The 21,820-nt window shown below is 49.8% G+C and overlaps 2 protein-coding genes and 1 long non-coding RNA gene across 45 annotated transcripts in view; 1 reads left to right on the top strand and 2 right to left on the bottom strand.

Annotated features, from left to right (window-relative positions):
* Nucleotides 1–1,750: 1,750 nt before the first annotated feature.
* LOC120095280 (uncharacterized) lies at nt 1,751–10,061 on the bottom strand. Of its 3 annotated transcripts, XR_015631957.1 has the most exons (4): nt 9,949–10,061; nt 4,921–5,097; nt 2,745–3,008; nt 1,751–2,206 (listed from the first exon to the last, which is right to left on the bottom strand). It is a non-coding gene; the product is annotated as an uncharacterized LOC120095280 (long non-coding RNA). The 3 variants fall into 3 exon arrangements; XR_015631955.1 differs by lacking the exon at nt 2,745–3,008 and having other exon boundaries at nt 1,751–2,211; XR_015631956.1 differs by lacking the exon at nt 2,745–3,008.
* On the top strand, nt 4,579–17,728 carry LOC148003045 (uncharacterized). 25 transcript variants are annotated; one of them, XR_015631947.1, is made up of 7 exons: nt 4,689–5,071; nt 8,382–8,498; nt 11,826–12,008; nt 12,641–12,722; nt 12,889–13,033; nt 13,216–13,437; nt 13,874–14,705. XR_015631947.1 is itself a non-coding variant. In XM_087575009.1 (6 exons), exons 2-6 carry the CDS (start codon nt 11,914–11,916, stop codon nt 13,875–13,877), a joined length of 336 nt encoding a protein of 111 aa, XP_087431135.1. In that variant the 5' UTR covers nt 4,926–5,071; nt 11,826–11,913; the 3' UTR covers nt 13,878–14,705. The 25 variants fall into 25 exon arrangements, 6 of the variants coding, with proteins under 6 accessions (XP_087431131.1, XP_087431135.1, XP_087431133.1 ...); XR_015631943.1 differs by adding an exon at nt 12,466–12,507 and having other exon boundaries at nt 12,921–13,033; nt 13,216–14,705; XR_015631938.1 differs by having other exon boundaries at nt 12,466–12,722; nt 12,921–13,033; nt 13,219–17,728.
* The window catches only part of Spag9 (sperm associated antigen 9), a 128,270-nt gene continuing 123,094 nt past the window's right edge, over nt 16,645–21,820 (bottom strand). For all 17 annotated transcript variants that reach the window (XM_087573131.1, XM_087573133.1, XM_087573132.1 and 14 more), the window contains 1 exon segment: nt 16,645–19,956. In XM_087573131.1, the coding sequence (XP_087429257.1) occupies nt 19,841–19,956 (116 nt within the window). In that variant the 3' untranslated portion in view covers nt 16,645–19,840.

Here is a 21,820-nt window from a genome sequence, read left to right as displayed (position 1 = left end):
CTGCTGAGGAGCCCGACATATCGCGTCCCGTGACGCCTTGGCTCTTCTCTCCCACTGATTGGTTTATTCCGTCACTTATTTGTCACAGGCTGGTAAATGTGTTTTACCCCTGGGCTATAGTCCAGTCCCATTCGCTGCGCTGAGCAGTTGCTCCGGCATGGTTTGACACACCCACATTCCTGTGGCTCCTGCCTTCAGTCCTTCCTTTCTGATGCTTTGAGAAGTTCCAGGCTCATTCCACCCAAGTCCAAGGAGCAGCCATCCATTCATTCAATCACTCAATCATTCATTCATTTCCTTAATTCACTTTGCTTTCCGATCACGGCACTCCTCCCTCCTCTCTTCCCAGCCCCACCCTTACAAATCCCTCTCCCTGCTGCCCCCTCTTTAACTTAGAGAAGGGGAGCCCCCCTTGGGTACTACCCCAGCCTGGGGTATCTAGTCCCAGCAGGTCCAACAGGCAGTCCAGGGGACCTGGAAGGGGGAAGGGGACAGAGACCAAGACCGCTCCCCTCCTCCACTTGTTAGACATTTGCCACAGATGTGTAGGGGATCTAGATCTGGCTCCTTCATGCCCCCTGGTTGGTAGCCCAGGCTCTGTAAGCCCCCATGATACCAGGTTAGCTGACTCTGTGGGTCTTCTTGTGGCCATTTCTTGGAGAGGCCATGAGTCCTTTCATTACAGAATAGTATTAGAAAGCAAGATCCAGGTACAGCAGTGATCTCCGGTTTTGAACATGGAGGTCCTGAATAAGGACCTGGATAAGGTAGAAGGCCTGAGGAGCAAAGCATGGGGGTGTCAGTGCAAAGGCCCTGAGGCAGGTGCATGGGCTGTGTAATCAAAGAACGAAAAAAAACAGCAGTGTAGGCAATGAGGTGGGGCAGTGTCGATGGTAAAAGGCCATCTCAACAACAAAACAATGACAACAAAAACAAAACAGAACAACAAAGAAGGCCATCACAAAGACTTCAGCTTTCCCTCAGAAGGACAAGGACAGGGAAACCAGGCAAATGGCACCATCAGAGTCCCGTCTTAATAAAATCACTCTGGCTAGGGTGCCAGGAACAGCGGGAAAGTATGAGGGCAGACGCTAGGATGAGGGCGGATGCTAGGATGAGGGCGGAGGCTAGGATGATGGTGGATGCTAGGCTGAGGGCGGATGCTAGGATGATGGCGGATGCTAGGATGATGGCGGATGCTAGGATGAGGGCAGATGCTAGGATGATGGTGGATGCTAGGATGAGGGCGGATGCTAGGATGAGGGCAGATGCTAGGATGAGGGCGGAGGCTAGGATGATGGTGGATGCTAGGCTGAGGGTGGAGGCTAGGCTGAGGGTGGAGGCTAGGATGAGGGTGGATGCTAGGATGAGGGCGGAGGCTAGGATGATGGTGGATGCTAGGCTGAGGGCAGAGGCTAGGATGATGGTGGATGCTAGGATGAGGGCGGAGGCTAGGATGATGGTGGATGCTAGGTGAGGGTTGTTGCTAGGATGCACATCCAGTGAGTGACAATGCTGGCTGGGATCAGGTGGGAAGAGGGGCTCCTGGGGGGCTGGAGAGATGGCTCAGCAGTTTAGAGTATGTACTATTCTTTCAGACTCAAGTTCGAGTCTCAAGAACCACATCAGGTGGGTCACAGCCGCCTGAACTCTAGCTCCTCCTGGCAGATCCAATTCCTCTGGCCTCTGGGCACCTGTATATAATTAAATTAATAAAGAATCTAAAAAACCACACATTCTTCCGTGCGAATGCGCTTTTTTGTTATTTTAATTTTTTCTTCTTTCCTCCTCCCCCTCCCCCTCCATTTTTCTGGCATAGATACTCGATGAGCAATGGTGACGATCAGGGTTTTGCCTAACTTTGTGGAAGGAGGTGACTGTGGTTAGCCAACTAGGAAGGAGCCTAGAGGACTGGCAGGTCAGGGCTGACTCTGAGCAGACTCGGCTTGACCATCCCATTACTAATCCAAGTGTAGATGGTGAGGTAGTCCCGAGGAGGAGAGGGCGGATCTGAAAGTCTGTTCTGCTGTCCTGGGCATCCCCGGGCTACAGGCTTTAGGCCTATAGGAGCTGCTCAGCCTGAGTCCAACCCGAGGAGCACATCTCAGCCACTGGACAGGGAGGAGAACCTGGAGGGCAGCCAGTCTTTGACTTTCTTCATACTTTAACAGGGCTCAGGCGTGGAAATGTGTCAGGGCAGGTCCACCTACACTTGAACGAACAGTGAATGAAAGGGTGAATGAATGAATGAATCAATCAATGAATCAATGAACGCACGAACAAACTTCTCTCCCCTCTTAGGGCTCCCAGGACTGGCTCAGTTCTCAAGTCTAACTGACTTGGCTTCCAGAAATCCTCAAAAGTGGATTCACATGCATGAAAGAAGGGAAAGAAATCCCCCAGATCTCAGCCGACCACACCTCCACCCAGGTCTTCGAGTCAACCCTCCTTCCCCGCCCTCTGGTTTCCTGTGCTCAAAAGCTAGGAGACCCAGAGAGCTAGAAAAGCACGCTGTTGGCTGGCTGTGGGGGAACAGGTTGGTGAGACCAGCAGCCCAGAGGCTGATGAAAGACCAAAAGTTCAAGGCCTGCTTAACCTACATAGCAAGTTCAAAGCCAGCCTGGGTAACTTAGCTGATACTATGTACCTCATAGGCAGAGTGCCTGCCCTTTTTCTGTGAGGCCCCGGGTTCAGTCCCCAACCGCTACAATAAGCAAATAGTAAAAACCCCAGTTCTGCTTAACCTTTGGGATGGAGGGCAAAGGTCCGGTCTGTGGGTTCCACCTCCCCATCCAGGCTGTCTCCTCCAGAGGGCTGACTCTCAACCCCACCTCCCTGCAACAGTCCGAACCCTCCCTCCTTCCCATCTCCCCATTGCAATAAACCATTCAGGCCATCTGGATAACCAGTGCTGAATCTGGGGTGCTGGCTGACTCGCGGCCTGGCTCTGCCTTGAGCTGGAGGTGCATGGTGAGCCGGAAGTTCTAGGTCTGGAAGCAAGATGGAGGCTGCGGGGGCAAGGAGTAGTGATGGAGGTTATGGAGCAAGCAGAGGGTGCCTGAGGGGAAACAAGTTTTCCCTGTCCTGAGTTTGACCTACAAGAGATTCAGAAAACAGCCATTGACTGTCATCCGAATGGATGACTCTAAACAGTAGTAACAGTGTTAGTTCCTTCTTTTTTATATTTCTGCACTTTCCATTAAAAGTAGGAGGAGGGGGGAGGAAGAGAAATAAGAGGAAGAGAAAAAAGAGAAGAAGGAAGAAGAAAGGAGGGAGAAGGAGGAAGTAGGAAGGAGGAAGGAGAAGAAGGAAGGAGGAGGAGAAGAAATAGAAGAAGAAGAAGAAGAAGAAGAAGGAGGAGGAGGAGGAGGAGGAGGAGAAGGAAGAGGAGGAGGAGGAGGAGGAGAAGGAGGAGGAGGAGGAGGAGGAGGAGGAAGAGGGGGAGGAGGGGGAGGAGGAGGAGGAAGAGGAGGAGGAGGAGGCGGCGGCTTTCTTTTTAGAATAAAAAACAACATTGGGTTGTTCTGCCACCATGTTGGTGAGAGGTTAGCACTCCTGCATCTTTTGAGCTGAGATAGTTCTACGGATTCTTGGGCAGAGGCTGGAGTGGGCCCAGCGATGCTCTGTAGTGTTGCCAGCGACTGGAACCCACCCCAATGTCTGTCAACAGTAAAAAGGGTGACTAAATTATGAGAGTCACACAGCGACAAGTTCCCAGCAAGATGAGCGGCCTGAGGGCACGGCAGGACTTCACAGACAAGACACTGAGCAAAAGAAACCCAATGTACACAGTAGGTATAGTAACTCCATGCTGCATGCAGGCTTTGTCATAAACTGGCCGTCTCAGCCTGTAGGGCTAGAGGGCTGGCTGAGGTGAGGGGATTACCCTTAGAGCTGTCAGTCACTTAGGAGGGTCCTGATGAATTTTCCGGGTTGATTTGAGTGTGTCTTTTTGGCTTTCTTTTCTTTTTGAGGCAGGGTTTCATGTAATCCAGGTAGCCTCAAATTTGATATGTAGTTAAGGATGACCTTGGACTCTGATCCTCCTGCCTCTACTTTCTGAGCTCTAGGATTACAGGCAAGTTCTTTATGAGGTGCAGGAGACACGGAACTCAAGGCCTCACAAGCCAGGCAAGGGGTCTACCAACTGAGGTACATTCCCGGCCCTGCATCGCCTGCCTGGAGCTGTTTCTTGGTCTGGCTAACGAGTATGTGTACCTTACCCCGTGTTCCTCATCTGTACACGTTTGTGTAATGGTTAGCCTGTGTACTTAACGCCCCTTCCCCCCCCCCCAAAAAAACGTTCTGTTTTGTTTTTAAAAATGGAAGTCATATCCTCCGCCCCTGCCCCCTCCCCGCCCGCCGCAGGTTAACTCCACCTCCCTTTTCTGTCCATAGGACATAAGGAGAGGTGCCTGCCTCCCTGGTACACAACCCGCTGCCAGACTGTTGCCGCTAGAATTTCTTCGTGCGCCGGGGACTCTGTTTCCATCTAGCAGAGAACACATGGCTCTGGAATCAACCCCGTACTAGATCAGGTGTCTCAGGCAGGGTCAGGCTCTGAAGGCTGGGCCTTCCAGTTTCAACTGGAGCAGGCTGAGGGCTAGGGTTTGGTGGGATGGGGTGCATTAGAACAGGTACATGTGTTGGCGGCTGGGGGATCGCATACACAGCGGCCTCCACCTCTGCAGAATGGCAAAGGTACAACCGTCTGGATTTAGTCAGGGAAGCCCAAGCAGCCTGGCCTGACCTTGTGCGCCACCCCCAAAGGTCATGGCGCTCAGTTCTCTGGGGTTCAAGTTCCCGTGGCAGCCGGTAGGCCAGAAATCAATCCGGGCTGGTCGGCTGGAGAGGGGCGTGGATCCAGCAAGCTGCCCTCAGCAGCCTGGCACGGTTATTTATAACCGTGGGTCGCCTTACCTCCTGACCTTCAGCTGGGACCAGCGATCCACCGCGATTAGCATCTCTCCCGCCGCCCACTGCGAACAAACACCCCTCTGTGTGGCCTCCAGGAGGGCTTGCCGGAAACAGGATGTTGACCCGTACCTCCTCAGGGTGGATCCAGTCCCATGTGAGTTGGGGGGAGGTGGGGTGCGGCTAGGGGAAGGTACCACAGTTACTCCTGTTGCCTTGCTTCCCGGGTTGCAAATGTTCTGGACTATTCTGGGTAGCAGTTTTATTTACAACATAGGACTCCCCAGCCTGGGTCTGCTCCAAAGGGTGCCTATCCCGAGTCAGTGAGAAAGAAGCTGGCAGCCTGGAGGAATTGTGCAGATACGATCCCTAGTACCAAGTACGCTGGAGGCGGGTCACAACCATCACACTGATCTCCCAGCTCCTGGCTGATGGCTCGTCCCACTGGACCCCAAACTCCCACCTGTGGTCTCGGGCAGGGCAGGGGACAGACACCCAGTTTAGTCATTCATTCAGCAGTTAGATTGGGCCTCTACTAGGAACCTCCCAGAAGTTACTGCTTGTGAGGCCGCCATCAGTGGAAAGTCCACAGAGAAGCCTGAGGCAGGGCAGCGGCCCAGGGTTTCTATGTATGAGACTTGGAGATGGACTCCAAGACAGGGGGAGGAGGGAGGGAGATGGAGGCCTTGGCTGAGTGTTTGCCAAGGACAGGCAAGGCTGAACTCAACATCACATTCTCAGCCTTGGAAGGCTATGGCTCAGTAGCAGGGCCTCCCCTGCATAGCTTCCCGCAGCTTCCCGTGACCTTGCCCCCAGCACAGACGGTGAAAGTCTCACCCGGCGCCCATCTGGGTGGCAAAACTGGAGGAGGCTGTGGACAGGCCAGCTGCAGCTGGTTCTGCCTGTTCTGGGAGGCTTGGCCCAGTGTGGTAGGCAGGCAGGGTATACTGTTTGGTTCAGACTACTTCTCACTGTATGGCTCTGGGCTGGCTTGGGACTCTGTGTATAGACCAGGCTGGCCTCAAACTCAGATTGGTCTGCCTCTGCTCACTGTGCGGACTATGCAACCACATCCACCCTCTGCCTCAGTCTTGCACTCTTTGAAACACTGGACAGCACTTTGCCCTGTGACTTGACTCTCCTTGTTTATCCGGCTTGGCTCCAGCAGTGAGCAGGGCTCGGGGCTTGCTGCCTGTTTTCTATTCACCTTCTAGACCAGAGGACAAACACCCCCCCCCCCACCTCCCCACATCCCCATCCCACTCCCACTACTCCATTCCCCATTCCCGTCTGGCTCAGCCCTGGTGTCTTTTGATCTAGTGAGGGTCAAGGGGATCCAAGATAGGTGTGTGAGTGGCTGTGGCTGTAGCAAGCATTGATGACCAAGAACTCATTCCACAGTATAAAGGTGTGTGTGTGTGTGTCCTTGTGGGAGGTGGTGTACACGGGAGACTGGGTGTAGGATCTTGGTGGGGGTGCAAGGAAGAGAAGATGGGTAACAGTGTGGGGTATGGGCACGAGTTAGAGGAATTGTTCTGGCAGATGGGGCTGGGGGACTTCAGGCCCCGGTAAGGGCCTCTTCCTCATGATCAGTCTGTGGCCAGTGGGCCCTGACCAGTCAATGAACTCAGGGTCTGGAAGAGTCAGCGGCTTTTCCAACCTTTTTGCCAAATGGGTTGTCAGCACAGGGGCGGGGCAGGGCGAGAGAGGGGAAGGGGGTGCCTGCAGGCAGAGCAGGCTGGGAAGGTGGCAATGACTTCATGACAACTGGTTGCTGAGCAACTGGCTGAGGGGGTGGGGACCTGGAGCCTGACTGGGCCAGGGGACCTGCCCCCTTGGCCACTGGTCAAGGCCAAGGCTGTTGTTTCTTTCCAGACAGGGAGAGGCAACCTGGCCTCACTTCCCTTCCTGAGGCTTCTTGGGGGCTACCCCTCCTGCATACCCAGCCATTCTGAGGAGGGACACCTATCCCTGCTTTACAGATAAGAAAACTGAGACTGGGTCTGGGGGTGGGACTCTGTTCCACACAGCAGCATCTAGCCACTAGAGACTGAATGCCTGGTGTGTGTGAGTCCTGGGCCTTCTCTGGACCCTTGGGCATTATGGCTTTCAAACCCTTCTGAAGGAGCTTCTTCTTGGGGAGTGCCTTCATATAATTTCCTACTATTGGGGAGCAATCAACACCAATAGCTGTGCACCCCATCACTGTAGATAGTTCAGTCACCCCCCCCCCCCACCAATGGCCGGAAGCTGGCTTCTATTCCAGCTGAGGCATCACGGACTACTGGCTCAGACTGTCTCCTCAGCAGGGCTGGAGGGACCCCAGATCACAGACCTGGTGGGTGTGAGCCTGGCCTTTGTACCCACAAGCTGAGATCAGCTTTGGGGTGTTTTCTTCCACCATTTACTAGTTTCCCATAAGAGTAATAACTACCCTACATATAACCTTTGTAGTCCACAAAGGACTTTTCACAAACATCCTCTGGTTTAGTGCTGACTGTAGGCCCCGTGACAAGCTAGTCATACACCCATTTTATAGACTAAGAAACTGAAGTCAAAGAGAGAGAAGTTCAGGATGAGTCTCAGATCACAGGGCCAGGAAGTGGCTGGCGCTCAGGCCTCTCCGATCCAGACACCTGCCCCAGCAGCAGCCTTCTCAGGGAGCGTGGCAGCCATGTGACTTCTCAGAGGACAGACTGGGTCCCACAGCCAACAGTGAACAGTGCAGCGGCCCTCTCATTTCCAGCTTGGGAGATGGGAGCCTACCTGCTACCTGCTTGTCTTGTGGAGGCTGGGGGAGGGGCGCACACAGGGAGGAGTTACAGGGAAGCAAAGGTAACCAGGACAAGACCACAGAGGTGACCACAGCTAGCCATGGAGTGTCCGGGAGGGTCTCCCACAACAGGGCTGGCTGCTGTTGGTGCTGGGCTCTGGCCAAGGAGTGGAAGGACCAACATTTCCTGGAATAAGTGTCTACAGACCATGCCTAGGACAGCTGCCCCTGTGTGCAGCTCTGCCCACAGCAGGAGAAAGAAGGGGACAGGGGACGTATAGTGAAGTGACATAGGGTCTGAAAGTCACTTTCCTCTGAGGGAGGGAGGCACTGCTAGTCCCTCCGGCCGGCATGAGTGCACGCAGCAGAATGGAAAACCGTTGCTGGCAGATCCCCCTTGCTTCGTTGGAAATGGAAGTCAGGGATACCGCTAACACGCTAACACTGAGGACTGACCAGCGACCCTTTCCTCCGGTGACTCTGGGAAAATCTACAATGCAGTTGTTTTGTGTGTGTGTGTGTGTGTGTGTGTGTGTGTGTGCAGGGTGTCCCCCTTTCATTCCTTTTTCTGAGACAGTCTCATTAGGTAGCCCTGGCTGGCCGGGACCTTGTGATCCTCCTGCCTCAGCCTCTGCAATTTGGGGATTATAGGTGCCTACTGCATAAAAGGATCTTTTTTTTTCCTTTCTTTGAGGGTACCTGAATACCCAGAAAACTTCTCCTGGGGAAGAGGTTGGGATCATGCCCCTCTCACCCCTGCCACCACAGAGCCTAGGCTTCCTCGGGAAACCTGAACAAAAGGAACATTCTAGTAAGTGTACTGGGAATTCTTAGAAAACTTTCAGGGCCAGTTCTCCATGCCATCTACCCTTGACTTCTTTCTGACCGGGAGCTGTGAGGAAATGTCCTCTTAAAACTCTCAGCCCTCCTGGGCTACGGCTGCCTCCCCCAGAGCCCTCAAATAATCCAGTCCCTGCAAGGAGACATCATGGGTACAGCTGGCTGCCTGCCCCTCCGAGAGGGCATGTTAGTAATGTCAAGGCCAAATATACTGGGAACCAGATACCTCACAGGCCCAGGGCCCAGGGAGCTCCATGGACTCCACAGTGCCTGCCCCACCCCCAGCTCTTTCGGAGCCCTACAACCCCCACCCCCTTCCAGCCTGGGCAAGTAGCCAGGAGACTGGCATCCCCTCTCCTGGCCCCAGTCCACTTGGGGACATGTCCCAACAAGTCTAAGCACAGCAGGAGGCTCAAGGTGTGGGGGTGGGGGTGGGGGTGGGAACAGAGTTTGAGCTGGGCGTGAGCGTGGGGACACCTCTCCAAGCCCTTTTACAAGCGTTCCTTCCCACAGAGCTCTCAACACCAGGAGGCCAAGAGGAACCACTCCTGTCCTGGGTTCTTTAGCTTCCCCAGGAGACCAAGATCATAAAGCTGGGGTGGGGGACACCAGAAAGCCAGGTCCAACCCCAATAAACTGCTGGACAAACTGAACTGCAAATAATTAGTCCTGATTGCCTTCACCGTCCTCTCTGGGGAGTGAAAGGTCAAAGGGCAGAGCTGCTGACGCAAATGTCAAGGGAGACATGTGGAGGTTTGAAACAGCTGGGACCCTGCTCCCAGCAAGGTCACTAGAGCCCTGGACACTGTGTCCCCCTGGGCAACAGAGAGAGCTGTTCTCAAAGCACCTGTGGTGAGGGGTCTCTGGCTTTTCCCTCCTGGCTCCAAGGTCACCCGGACCTGATGGAGAAGGCTAATCAGACTCTTGGGGAAAGCTTAATCTTCTGCTGGATTCTCCAGTCTGTTCTTGTGAGTCTCTGCTACCTTCTACAAAGAGAGGAAAGACCTCTGTCTCCTGTGAGAGGAATCCTGGCTCCAAACCCTCTTCTCACTTGGCAGACCTTGGGAGCTCTACCAGTCTGCGCACAGTGGTGTCCCCTAGTGGTTTGTGTAGGGCTTCAACTTGGGCCTCAGGCTAGCCGGTTACCATCCTAACACTGCAGCCTGAGGCCCAGGCCAGGGAGCCTGGGACGGCAGAAGCAGCTTGGGGATTTGGCTTTGGTCAAGGACATTTACTAGGCCTTAATTTTTCCTCATTGACTTGTGGCTAGACCTCAGCCAAAATATCCCACTGTTAGCAGATTAGGGTCATCATTGTCTACGGATGAACTCATCGTCTCCTGGCCCCAAACCTGCTCCTCCTCCGGACTTCCCTGTTTCCATTAATAGCACTGCCACCACCCAGTCCCTGGAGCTCCGAACCTTGTCATCTTTAGCCCCTCCTCTCTGGACTGGGCACCTGCCCTGCCCCTCTTCAGTCTGCAGGCAGGGCCACCCTTCCGGCTTCCAGCTAGTTGGCCTTTTACAGAGCCACTGAGGTGCTCAGCAGCGCCACCCAGGGGCCAGGCCTGATCACATGACCCAACACCTCTGACTTTGTAACCTGGGGGAAGCAAGTCTCAATTTCCTTGGCTATAATGTGAGGACAGTCATTTTATAGGATAATGTGCCACCCAATTGACACAATGGACCCAAAACCCATATCATGTCGGATGTTCCTAGGCACAGGAAAATTTGACACATCACGGCCTCCAAACCCTCTATTTTACAAACAAGGAGACTGAGACCCAGAGAGCCAGCATGAGGGCTGACAGGGAATTGAATACCAAGCGTCTTTACAATACACTGTAGGGCCAGCCAGGACCTCGGAAACTCCTGGACGTTTTAGTGTGTCTCCCTCCACCATCATTCCACTCACTCTAGAACCCACGATTCAAAGCTGCCTCTGGATTCATTGGGCCCATCCCCCGCCTTCAGGGGAAGGTACGTACACCTGGCAGGTGTTAGGTCATTAGCCATAGGGAATGATCTTGAGATGTGGCAACCACAGGTCACATACAGCAGTCTGAGTCAGGGCAGCTCAGGTGCAAGGTTCCGAGTGGGGTTGAGCACATAGCCACCAGCCTGAGGGGCGTGGCCTCATCTCAGGTGTTCGAAAGGGTAGGGAGGGGTCTCTTGCGCAGCTCTGCTGTCACTCCTACCCTAGTGTCGTGTACTTCTTAGGGTCAGGAAGTGAAGAAATGGCTACCCCTGCTTGCTGTCATCCAGATGGAAAGATGCTCCCTTCATTCTCCCTGTGGATAAAGACCTGCCACATGCTCCCTTCAAATGAGTGGTAGGAGACATGACTAGGGAAGAAGTCATTCCCAGATCCCCAAAGGGACTTTTACCCCTGAAGAAGCCACAGCAAGGACATCTGGTGGAAAGGCTTTTAGAACGAGGTGGATGGACCACCCTGGAGTCTTTGGTCACCTGTCCTCTAAGACCATGGTTCTCAAGTGGATGGGTGCTTTTGTTCCCAGGGGACATTTAGCAGCATCTAGAAACAGTTTCCATTGTCACAAATGGAGAATGGGTACTGCTAGACGTTTTTTTAGTGGGTCAGAACCAAAAATGGTGTTCTAAGTCTCTTAGGGCTCAGGTCAGAACTGAAGACAGGACAGCCAGCTGATGGGCACAGGCCTGACCTTCAGTTTTTGTAGTGGTCTTTGTGTTCTTGTCCCCCTGCCCAGCACAGGGAAGTTTCTAGAATAGTCCATGCTGACTTCTCAACTCTTTCAGCAAGGACACAAGGACAAATAGGCCTGGAAGGGCACCCAGGCTTGGGCACTCACCATCCTGTTTCATGAGCCTTGTCCACTGGATCTGCATGTAGTCCCTGGCACTGAATTCACTGGGAGAAGCTGAGGGCAGTGAGGTGCAAAATGGCTCTCTCAGCTCTCTTTTCAGATCCAGCCTTCAACCCAAGAAGGGGAGGTGGACCTGTTAAGGAGCAGGAATACCTTAGAGGGCCAGGAAGCTTCTGCCACACAGTCTAGTGGTCACACGTTCTCCTTTGGCCTCTACAAACACCATTCCTATATAAACCAGGACTCCCTGGTGTCCCCAAATGATCTCTAGGGTCTCTACCTGGCCTCTAGACTCTGCTAGGGCACCTTACGCACCTTTGGTGTCAGAGCCTCTCTTATAACCCAGGTGCTCTGAGGCACCTGACAGCAAGTGACCCTGAGCCCCCATTCTGGGACTGCTTACCTTGTGGGGCTGAGGACTCACAAACACCCTCTGTCTCATCTCAACAGAGGGCTCCATCTTCCCCACTATGGCGATGACGTCAAGCTGCTGGGTCGTGGCAATGGGCCTGGCTCTGGACCCCAGCTGTCGCCTTTGATGAGTGCAAGCAGGCAGTTTTTCCAAAAGAAATGCAGCAATGGCTGTAGAGCCCCGCCCTGGAGGAAGGAGAAGCCCCGAGATCCTGAGTGCAGGTGAGGCTCTTGAGGGGTCTGGGGTTCCAGAAGAGTCACCACTTGCCTCAGGGTCACCTCTGCTTGGGGTCACCTCCATCTCATGCAAATCCCTGCTCCATGGCATTCAATCTTTACCTTTCTTCCCATTATGTTGCCACTCTGTGTGTGCAGGGGGGGGGTACATGGGCGTGGCTACTAGCCTGCCCAGTGCTGCAGCCCAGCAGGCCACCCTCACCTTCTAGCAGTCTTCTGTCTGTAATGCCAGTGGACTCGCCCCTGGGGAGGGTCAGGAAAGGACTGGCCTTCCTGCCATTCTGTACTGGGTCAGGGTCCCCAAAGAAGGGCTGGGAATTTGACTTCTGCCTGAACGGGGTCTTCCCATGGACCCTCACCTCTCCGGCTAATCGAATTCCTTCCCAGCCAGCGTCTCTGTCATTTCCTGACACATCTTCCCTTTCTCTCCCTTGTTGTCTAGTCATGTTAGCTGGGGGGATCCGGACTGCAGGACTGCACAAGGGTCAGTTCAGGATGGCTTTCAGCATCCAGATGGAAGGGGTCACCACCCCAGGGACGCGTCCACTGGCATCTGGGGCAGTCCTTTCCATCCTTCTGGGATGACTGTGAATCCTCTGAACTTTTAAATCCCCAAGCTTGGGACTGCCAGTCGCTGCTGACATGTTGAGATGCCCCATCCTTCAACCTCTGCTTGCTTTAGCCAACTGTGTGGCCCAGGTAAGCTCTCACTTGTCTGGACTGCAGTGAGACCTCACCCTCTCCATGTGTTAGTATCTCAGGGAGGTAATGTTGGTCAAGCTTGCCTCCCTCCATGCGGATCACAGTCAAAACGTCACCTGCCCCAGCCTTTTGGTGATGTCTGCCTCATCTTCTTTACCCTCAGGAAGACCCACTAACTCGTAACACCCATTACAGATGGAGGACACCCCTCTCACCCCACCTCCCGTTGTTGAAAGCTCCAACCCATCTGGCCCAATACTGCTATGTTCAGAACTGAAAACCAAGGCTCAGAGGGAAAAAAGACCAAGGTAAAAAAAGCGTGGCCACACGGCGCAGCTTGGGAGGGGGTTGTGAGCCTCTTCGTGGCAAGGGTAGCAGACTAGCAGGTTCCTGGGAGAAAGTGTGGAGAGGACAGGGAGTGTGGCCTTGGAGGTTTGTCCAGGCACACAGATGTTCCCCTCTAATCTTCACCCCCTCCTTTCTTTTCCAGCAGCAGCAGCAACAGCTATAAAAGCCAGGAAATAGATGTGGCTTGATGGCCTGTAATGGGCTTAGTGCTGTGACCTGCTGAGTTATGTAACCCCTATTTGTTCTCGGCTGGGATAAAGTCTCCATTGAAGCACCTCGCTAAGCTGATTCCGTGACATCTCCTTTAGTGTGCTTAGAGGCCGCGGCAGAAATTCCTCTGCAACTTCAAAGACCAGGGACTGTGGTGTGGATGCTTCTAAAAATTCCTTAAGCCAATGTTTTTGTACCCATTTTAAAACCTGCTCACCTCCAAACCAGCCCTATGCTTGGATGCCTAGGCTGACTTGGTAGAGCTGAGCAAAGGTTTTCCTACCCCTAGTGAAGGGGTGAGGAGGAGAACCAGGGCAGTGAGAAAGCAAAGCACTGTGGGGGTAAGGAAGACCTTGAGCTAATAAGAGCCAAGAGGTCCAGGCTGCTGCCGCTCTTGGCTTCTGGCTCACTCGCACTTGCAAGGTTAACGCCAGCATGGCGCCCCCTTGTGCTGAAAGCGGAGAGTAGCCCGGTTTCTTCAAAGCACAGTGGGTCTTTTATCACCCATTCCTTTCCTGCTCTGGAAGAGGTGGGGTCTTGTAATCCAACGATTCTCCCTTCCTAAATTTCATCTCTCATCGTCATCTCAGGTAAAGAGGCCTAGGAAGAAGGCGTCTGAAGGTGTTGATACTTGCCCAGTTTCTGCCTGTCTCCAGGATTCCCCCAGGAAACACAAGTGCTGGAGATGCCCCCGAGTCAGTCAGTAAAGCCACCTGTTGGTAATAATAACAAACACACACACACACACACACACACACACACACACACACACACACACACACACACACACACACGGGCCAAGGTCAGAAGATGACTCATAGGGGTCATTTTTCTCCTTCTATCATATGGACTGGGGACTGATCTTAAGCACCTTCCCCTACTGTGCCAGCTCACTGGTACCAAATCTCGGCATCCACCAAATCTCACCCGTGTTCAAAGCCTTACACTGCTGCTCCTAGTCCTTTGTGAAGACCTCTGGGCAGCTTCCCCACAGCTGCAGACCAAACCAAAGAGCATGAAAGGCCGGTAGCTGAAAATTCACTCTGCATTTTGGAACTCAAACCACAGACCTCTGTGTGGGATGAGGCAAAGGTCTAAGAAGGTAGGCTTGCTGACAAAGGCAACAGGAAGAAGAGATTGAGGCACCCGCACAACAGGACACGGGTGTCTTGCTAACTGCAGAGTCTCGGGGCGTCTGTGCCTGAGAAACCTGCTGACCTCTCCAAAGATGAAACTTTGCCTTCTTGCTTGGGAAGAGTGATGCTATGCTTTAAAATCCTATCAAAAGCATAGAAACCTTCTGGACCCCATCCCCCCCCCCAATTCCCTGTTGTACATATGATGTTAATTTTCCTTCGTTCTGGGTCAGTGCTCCACTCATGTACTGAGTTTGTTTCTTGTTATAAAGCATTATGAGCAACAGGTATCAAGTACGCTTGAATGGTATCTAAAAATGTCACCTTGACCATGCTTTGCATGCTTCTCTGTCTGCATAGGGAGGAAATTAGCTCTTAGATGTAAAATGTAGTAGTCTTCCTGTGTTTAACTTTCAGAATAACATTTGACTGGGACTCAAATGCAGATCTCAACCCCCATGTGCAGCAGCTCCATGCCCAGTTAATCTGCTTTCTCTAGCCACTGCAGTCCTTCTTATCTGTCAGATCTGTCTATCAAAAGACACGGCATTTTCTAAGGTCAGGCCTCTGGATAACACAGGGTCAGTAATGCTTTCCACAGAGGTTCTCTGCACATTGCCTATGAACTTGGAAAAACTAGATATCATAAAATATGCTAGGTATGAAGCTAATGACCCCTTCCCATAAAAACTATAAGGAATCGTCTTGCCAAGCAACACAGGCTTCATGAGGGGAAATACTGGGGTAGCATCAAGCTTACCCTATCCTAATCTTCAACTGGCCTTGAATCAGAAAATAAGGACCGTGAAGTTGAGATGGGGGAACCTCACAGAGCTAACCACACAAAGGGCAGAGAATGAAGGAAGCTTTGTCTCCTAGGAAACAAGATGTTTGGGACTCCAGCGAGGCTGCTCCATTCTCCTAAGCAAATGTTACCAACTTCAGAGTCAGAATCACCTGGGTAACTCTGAGATGAAAGCAGGAACAACCCTGTTGTGCAATGGCTCTCAGGGCAGATCATGGCCATACCTCCCCCTTCTGGCCAGATTGAGAACTGCATCTTATGGGCGAGACTGCTGTACCCAGAGTCTGGGCATATTTTGTCCTCCTCTATTTTAGGGCCTAGACTCAAATCACAACTCTTTATCTCTGTGGGTGGAAGCCGTTATGCTGCTTCCAGCTGGCCAAAAGAGAGCTAAACTATCTGGCTCCGTGTCTGCTTAGGTAAACTGGAAGTTCTTTAAGTATTCTAACCCTTCCTAACCCAACCCCATGGATGGCCAGGAACCTGCTGACAGGCAGTCTCTTACCCTGTGAGTTCAAGGCCAACCTACTGTGTGCAGCAAGCCCAGGCCAATAAGGGAGAGCCTGTTTTAAAAGAATAAAACAAAAAATAGAGGCCATTATTATTATTAAGAAGTGGTAATAGCAGCCTCTGTTAGCCATGATAGTGCAGATTCTAAATCCTAGCAGTAAGAGGGAAAGAATGTGAGTGTCTACAGTCTGAGGCGAGGAGGAGGAGGAGAAAAGGAAGAGGAGGGAAAAGGAAGAACTCCACTTCTGTTAAATTTTAATTTTTAAAATTATCCCCTGGTGTGTGTATGTGTGGGGGCAGGCCATATCCCAGGCAGATCACACACACACACACACACACACACACACACACACACACACACACACACACACATGCGCGCGCGCGCCACGGTCAGAAGATGACTCGTAGGGGTCATGTTTCTCCTTCTATCATATGGACTGGGAACTGATCTTTAGCACCTTCCCTCACTGGCACCAAATCTCGGCGTCCACCAAATCTCGCCCATCTTCAATCAAATCACGTTGGTGTAACAATAAATGCGGCTGCACTAACCCATGCACTCACACTGTGCTACAATCATGGCGTCCTCTGTAATCATGCTCTCACATCTCTGAACAGTCTGTCTGTCTGTCAGGCGTGTCAGCGCGTCTTACCACGAGTGATAAACTGCAGGAAGGAGGCTCAGGGCAGGTCTCACTTAGCACTTCTGCCTGTCAACTAAATGCCCCCCTGACCAGTGCCATGTGTGTACTCAGGAGCCACAGACAGGTCTAAATGTCCCTAGTGCCAAACAACCATGATCTCGTTTCTCAGAAATGACGTGGTTTACAGGACATATTGCTGGACTTTCTGATAAAAAGCAAGTCTGGAGCCCCAAGAAAGATAAAAACAAAGCACACGAGACTTCACATATGTTTCATATACATATTTATATATATTTCATGTACAAAGTTACATTCCGAACCCCAGGGATTCCATAATAGAAATAAATACTGAAATAACTACATCGCTAAATGAGCTTTTACGCATAGAAACGAAGCCTTGGCCTCTAAAGACAGCAAATGGGACATTCTAGAACCCAATTTAATGAGGCAAGTAAAGTTCTGGATTTCTAGAATGAAAACAAATTTAGGACACAAACAGTTAAAACATATTCAAATATTGAGAAATATATGATAAAATTATTAATAAAACTTCATTTTTAAGAGAAAGACAATTAGTGTTACAGAATAGCACAACCCTGTTAGAAAAGCATTTATAATTTCAACATTTATTTCCTTTTTTCCCATCTTATAAAGTGGGATGCAATCAGCCTCTTTTCCAACATGATTAAGAAGAACCCAAATCTGGCCGAGTGCTTTGGTAATAGTCCTAATACTTACTAGGAAACAGATCTCCATTTCCATGGCATTTGCAAGACACACCTTCTCTGGAGGTTTGTTACAAAGGCTGCACATTAAGTCTCCTCTCAGCTCCAGAGGGTGAGAGTATATTCCAAACTTTCCACAGTAAACACACTCCACCCGCATAGAGGTGAGCTGCACTGCTCTGTGCTGAAGTGTTTTATACGCCACCCCCCAAGCTGCAGCTTGTAAGAGATACAAGTTTGGATCTACATGAGTTAGAGACAGATATTCTCAAAACTGAGTTCTAGAAAGCAGTCTCCCTCCTTTTGCTTCCCAGAAATTTAACCCGCACTTCCTATGGTGTTAGGTTGAGACACACAGTGCTGCTGTTTCTACAGACCAGCAATGGCAGTACACTGGTAATTCGTGGGGTTCAGCCTCATATATAACCCATATAACCCAGATGTAACAAAATGAGAACTCTTAGTGCTCTATTTTCTTCCTTTAAAAGTCAGTTTTGTTTTGTTTTTGCCTGTGAGGCTGCCTAGAGGCACTCGAGCCTTCTTGGCCCTGTGGTGACAATGGCAATTTAGACCCTGTCACTGTTTGCAAGCAGCATATATCCTGGTATTTCTGCCAAAGATCACCCCCTTCACCAAAATAAACACCACAAGAACATATGTGTTATGGGGGAAGAGAAGCAGAATTCCAAATGCAAGCGCAGCCCTTAAAACAAGCTGTGCAGGCACTCCTGCTTTCTCCAGGCTTTGAAACAGTGCACAGGGCCCCAGCGACTTGAGGTCTTTAGCTAAAATCACCATGCACCTATAGTCTGCAAGTGAGGTCAACATCATTAAATTCAAAGAAACAATTAAACCAGGGTAACGCATTCTTTAGCTTCCAATTCCCTGAGTTACTCTGGACCACACACACGTGTAAGTGCTTCTGAACAATGATGAGGGGGTCTGACAAAGGGACACTTCTTGGGACTAAAATTCCCCAAAACTTTTGTGTCTCCTTATGAATTTATAATTTCCAATAAATGTTAATAATGATTTTTAAAAGTATTTGCCCCAAATGACTCAGATTTAAAATAAAAGCATAGCAAACAAGCTAAGGAAAAGTGGTTTGCTCCAAAGAAAAATGAATTAGTAGATCAAACAAAATATTACTCTTTGTACAGCTTTATCAAAACACATGTTTTTCTTTTAAAACATACAGGGCTACAATTTTAGAGTGTGCCCACTGTGCTTAATGATACAAAAGCCTCCCATGCTCACTAGGTCCTATGTGTTTTAGGATCTAGCCTAATCATACACGTGTGAAAAAACCCCTGGCATACTTGTTACATATAGTTCTGTATCACAGTCTGGGGCAAATCCCCGGTATCAAGGATACTCAGACAATTAGAGACCTGTGTTGGGTTTCCTGTCTGTGAGGTGGTCCTTCCAGTGACAGAGGACCTGTTTCTGGCGTCCCTTTAAGAGGCCACATACAATCATGTTTACCTTTGCTCGCAGCGGTGGGTAAGGAAAGGTAAACCACACATTTTCAGGGAGCATGTCTATAGCATCATGGCTTTTGAAGCCTCTTAAGGTTACCGGTCAAAGCTAGATGTGAACCCACTTTCTCAACTGGATGCCATGTATGGTGCTGGGCGCTTCCCCGGGAGATGGCGTGAAGCAGGGATAATGCTGAAGATTATTTATACCAAGCAAGCACTAGGTGTTTGGTAGTTTTATACAGAGCAAAACAAACCAACTTTTCTAATCATTCAGCATTCAGCAAATGGGGCAGAATCCACAGCCACCACAGTGTCCCCTCCTTGACACGTTAAGAGAAGCCTGGGGACATGTAGCTAACAGGTACATTTTTTCCATGGAAAAAACTGAATCCACTACCACCATCCTCTAGGACAAGGAGTACAAAACACGAGTTCCTTTTAGAACATCCTTCCAATATTGAAGTGTCCTCTGCACTTCCCAGAATATTTCCTAAACTTCAGATAATACATTTCTTAAATGTCAGTATGAAAATGGGTGAAATTAATCTAAAAAATGAGAATATTCAGAGAAGCAGGCTTCATAAATTTTTGAGTTCTAATGAGACAGGAACAAGAAATTTTATTTAAATAGTGTAGCCTTAATTTCTTTAATAAAAAACCCCCCAAGTCTGATGAAAACAAAGCTTTATATACCATATAAACAAGATTTGTCAGGATTGAAAGTGAAAGTTAAAGTAATTTACAGTTAGCTCTTAGCCCTCTTGGGACATCCAGATAATTCCTGATAATCCTTCTGATATTAGTGTGTCAATTCTATAATACAGTGGGAAAAACTCTATTGTACTTCACAGTACAATTTCATTTATTAAGTCTTTTCCATTAGTTTCATTATTAGTGATAGGTAAAACATGACTTCATCAATTAAGTGAGTGACATTAGACTGTGGCAGAGCAAACCACATCTGGATTGCTCTCTGTAATTCACCAGTTTGCAGAAAGTAAACCTTTGATTTGTTCATGATATACTGAAATTTCCTATTAACACTGGTGCAGTAAGCCAGTTCGCTCCTCTCTGTATTGTTACCATAGAACAGATTTTGTGACATAAAGGTAACAGGGAAAAAAATGCTCACATATTATGTGGTGAAATGTCTTTCACGAAAAGAGCATTAAATAAAGGGAAAAGGGAAAAGGGAAAAGGGAAAAGAAACCATGCAGAAGAGGCAACGTCCTCATCTCCACCTGTCTCTCATGGACTCATTCATTGCCACACATCACCTGCCACACTATCAGGTGACTCCTTTCTGCTTTGGTGACTGAAGGTTCCAGTGGAAGATCCTCTCCAAGAAGTTCAGATTCTCCACCTTCATCACCTAATGGATCATAAAAGAAAACTGCAGTTAGGCTGAATACAGGTGCTGTGACCTGGAGGGCACAAAGCGTGGTCCACTTCTCCTCAGAGAACACAGTGAGGAACCCCAGGGGCGTGGGGAGATGAGAGGTGGCTCGACGCTAAGAGCACTTAAAATTCTTCTGGAGGACCTGAGTTTGATTCCAGCACCCCTGTTAGGTGGCTCATAACCACCTGTAACTACTGTTCCAGGGGATCTGACTCCCTCATTTGGCCTCCGAGGGTAGCCATACGCAGACACAGACAGAGACAGACAGACAAACACAGACACACACAAATAAAAAAAAAAAAGTAAAAGAGGAGTTGGGGCTAGTGAAATGGTTTAGTGGGTAAAGCCTTTACCACCACACAGTGGAGAGGACTGATTCACACAAATTGCCCTCTGATCTCCAAATGTATACCATAATGTATGTACCCTGCCATAGTGTATGTACACATACACACAAAAATACACACTAATGACAAAAAATACCAGAGCCAGTATCTTCACCCATACTTACCCAAACTACTGCCTGACTTCTGAGATTCCTTTTTCCTCTCATACACGAAAGCTAGCTCACAATGCTGGACAGTCATTATAACATGTCTGTCTTAGGGGCTTATTTTATTGCTGTAAAGAGACATCATGACCAAGGAAACTCTTATAAGGGCACACATTTAATTGGGACTGGTTTATAGTTCAGAGGTTCAGTCCATTATCATCACGGCAGGAAGCATGGCAGCATGGAGGCAGGTGTGGTGCTGGAGGAGCTGAGAGTTCAACTTCTTGATGCAAAGGCAAGCACGAGCCTGGATTCGACACTGGGCAGAGGCTGAGCATAGGAGACCTCAAAACCCCACCTCCACTGTGACACACTTCCTCCAACAAGGTCACACCTCCTAACACTGTCACTCCCTATGGTCAAGCCTGCATACACCTGAGTCTGTGGGGAGCAAACCTATTCGAGCCCCACATGTCTGTTCACAGAGGATCACAGAAATGGGAGGCGAAGAGCAAACATGGTGAGCTTTGTTTATCCAGAGCACACATTCTACTCTTGTTTATATCAAGTTAAGAGAACAGAAATACGGAGCATATTAAATAAGACCCAGTGTAAATTTTGCGTTTATTTCCTCAGATGAAGTGATAAGAATTTCCTTCTCTGTCCTAACTATCCCTAGGCCTGCAAGCCTCTAGCCTCTGTACAATCTAATCTTCTGCAAGCCTGGACCTTGAAGGTTTCAACTACCAGCCTCCATCTAACCTAGGCCTAGAATGTTTCATCCTCTGAGACTTACTAAATAACTTACTAAATAAACTCACACTTTCTAGCTCTTCCTGAAATCTGGCTGGCCGGTTCAATTCAGCTGTTCTGGGTCAAACTCCTCTCCAAGTTGACTGATTCAAATTGGCTTCTCTCAGCTTCTTACTGAATTGTTCTTGGAAAGACTGCCTGTGAACTCCACAAACTAAACTGCTCCAAACTAAAATGGATTCAATTGACTCTGTCTCCTTCTCTGGTTTTTAAGTAGCATCTCTTTCCTTCTGTTGTGAGAGCTGGACATATCCTATCTGTGATTCATTCTGTCAAATCTTTCTCTGATTCATCACTGCCTGTCCCGCAATTTGACATCATTGTTTGGAAGTAAAGGTATGTACTAAGTGCTTGTCTGTAAGCCAGCCAGATGGACTGAATGTGTATATTCTAGCCAGATCGTATCTTTGGATGTGATCCCTTGTCAGAGCAGCCATGTTGCTGCATTAAAATTCCTCTACAGCCCAGGAAATCCTGTTGATTTTTGGGGTAAATTCTCCAATGAAGACAATGAGTACTGAAGAAGTACTG

Source organism: Rattus norvegicus, chromosome 10 (assembly GCF_021556685.1).
Source record: "Rattus norvegicus strain SHRSP/BbbUtx chromosome 10, alternate assembly SHRSP_T2T, whole genome shotgun sequence".
Taxonomy (NCBI): Eukaryota; Metazoa; Chordata; class Mammalia; order Rodentia; family Muridae; genus Rattus; species Rattus norvegicus.
The sequence above is the reverse complement of the archived record's forward strand: the minus strand, read 5'-3'. Positions and strand labels throughout refer to the sequence as shown.

Coding starts and splice junctions, on each gene's coding strand:
- LOC148003045 (XM_087575005.1), top strand. CDS start 4,774: ATGGCGCTCAGTTCTCTGGGGTTCAAGTTCCCGTGGCAGCCGGTAGGC. Junction 5,072..8,381: donor CAGGGTGGATCCAGTCCCAT/GTGAGTTGGGGG, acceptor CCTTTCTTTGAG/GGTACCTGAATACCCAGAAA. Junction 8,499..9,040: donor TGAACAAAAGGAACATTCTA/GTAAGTGTACTG, acceptor TCCTTCCCACAG/AGCTCTCAACACCAGGAGGC.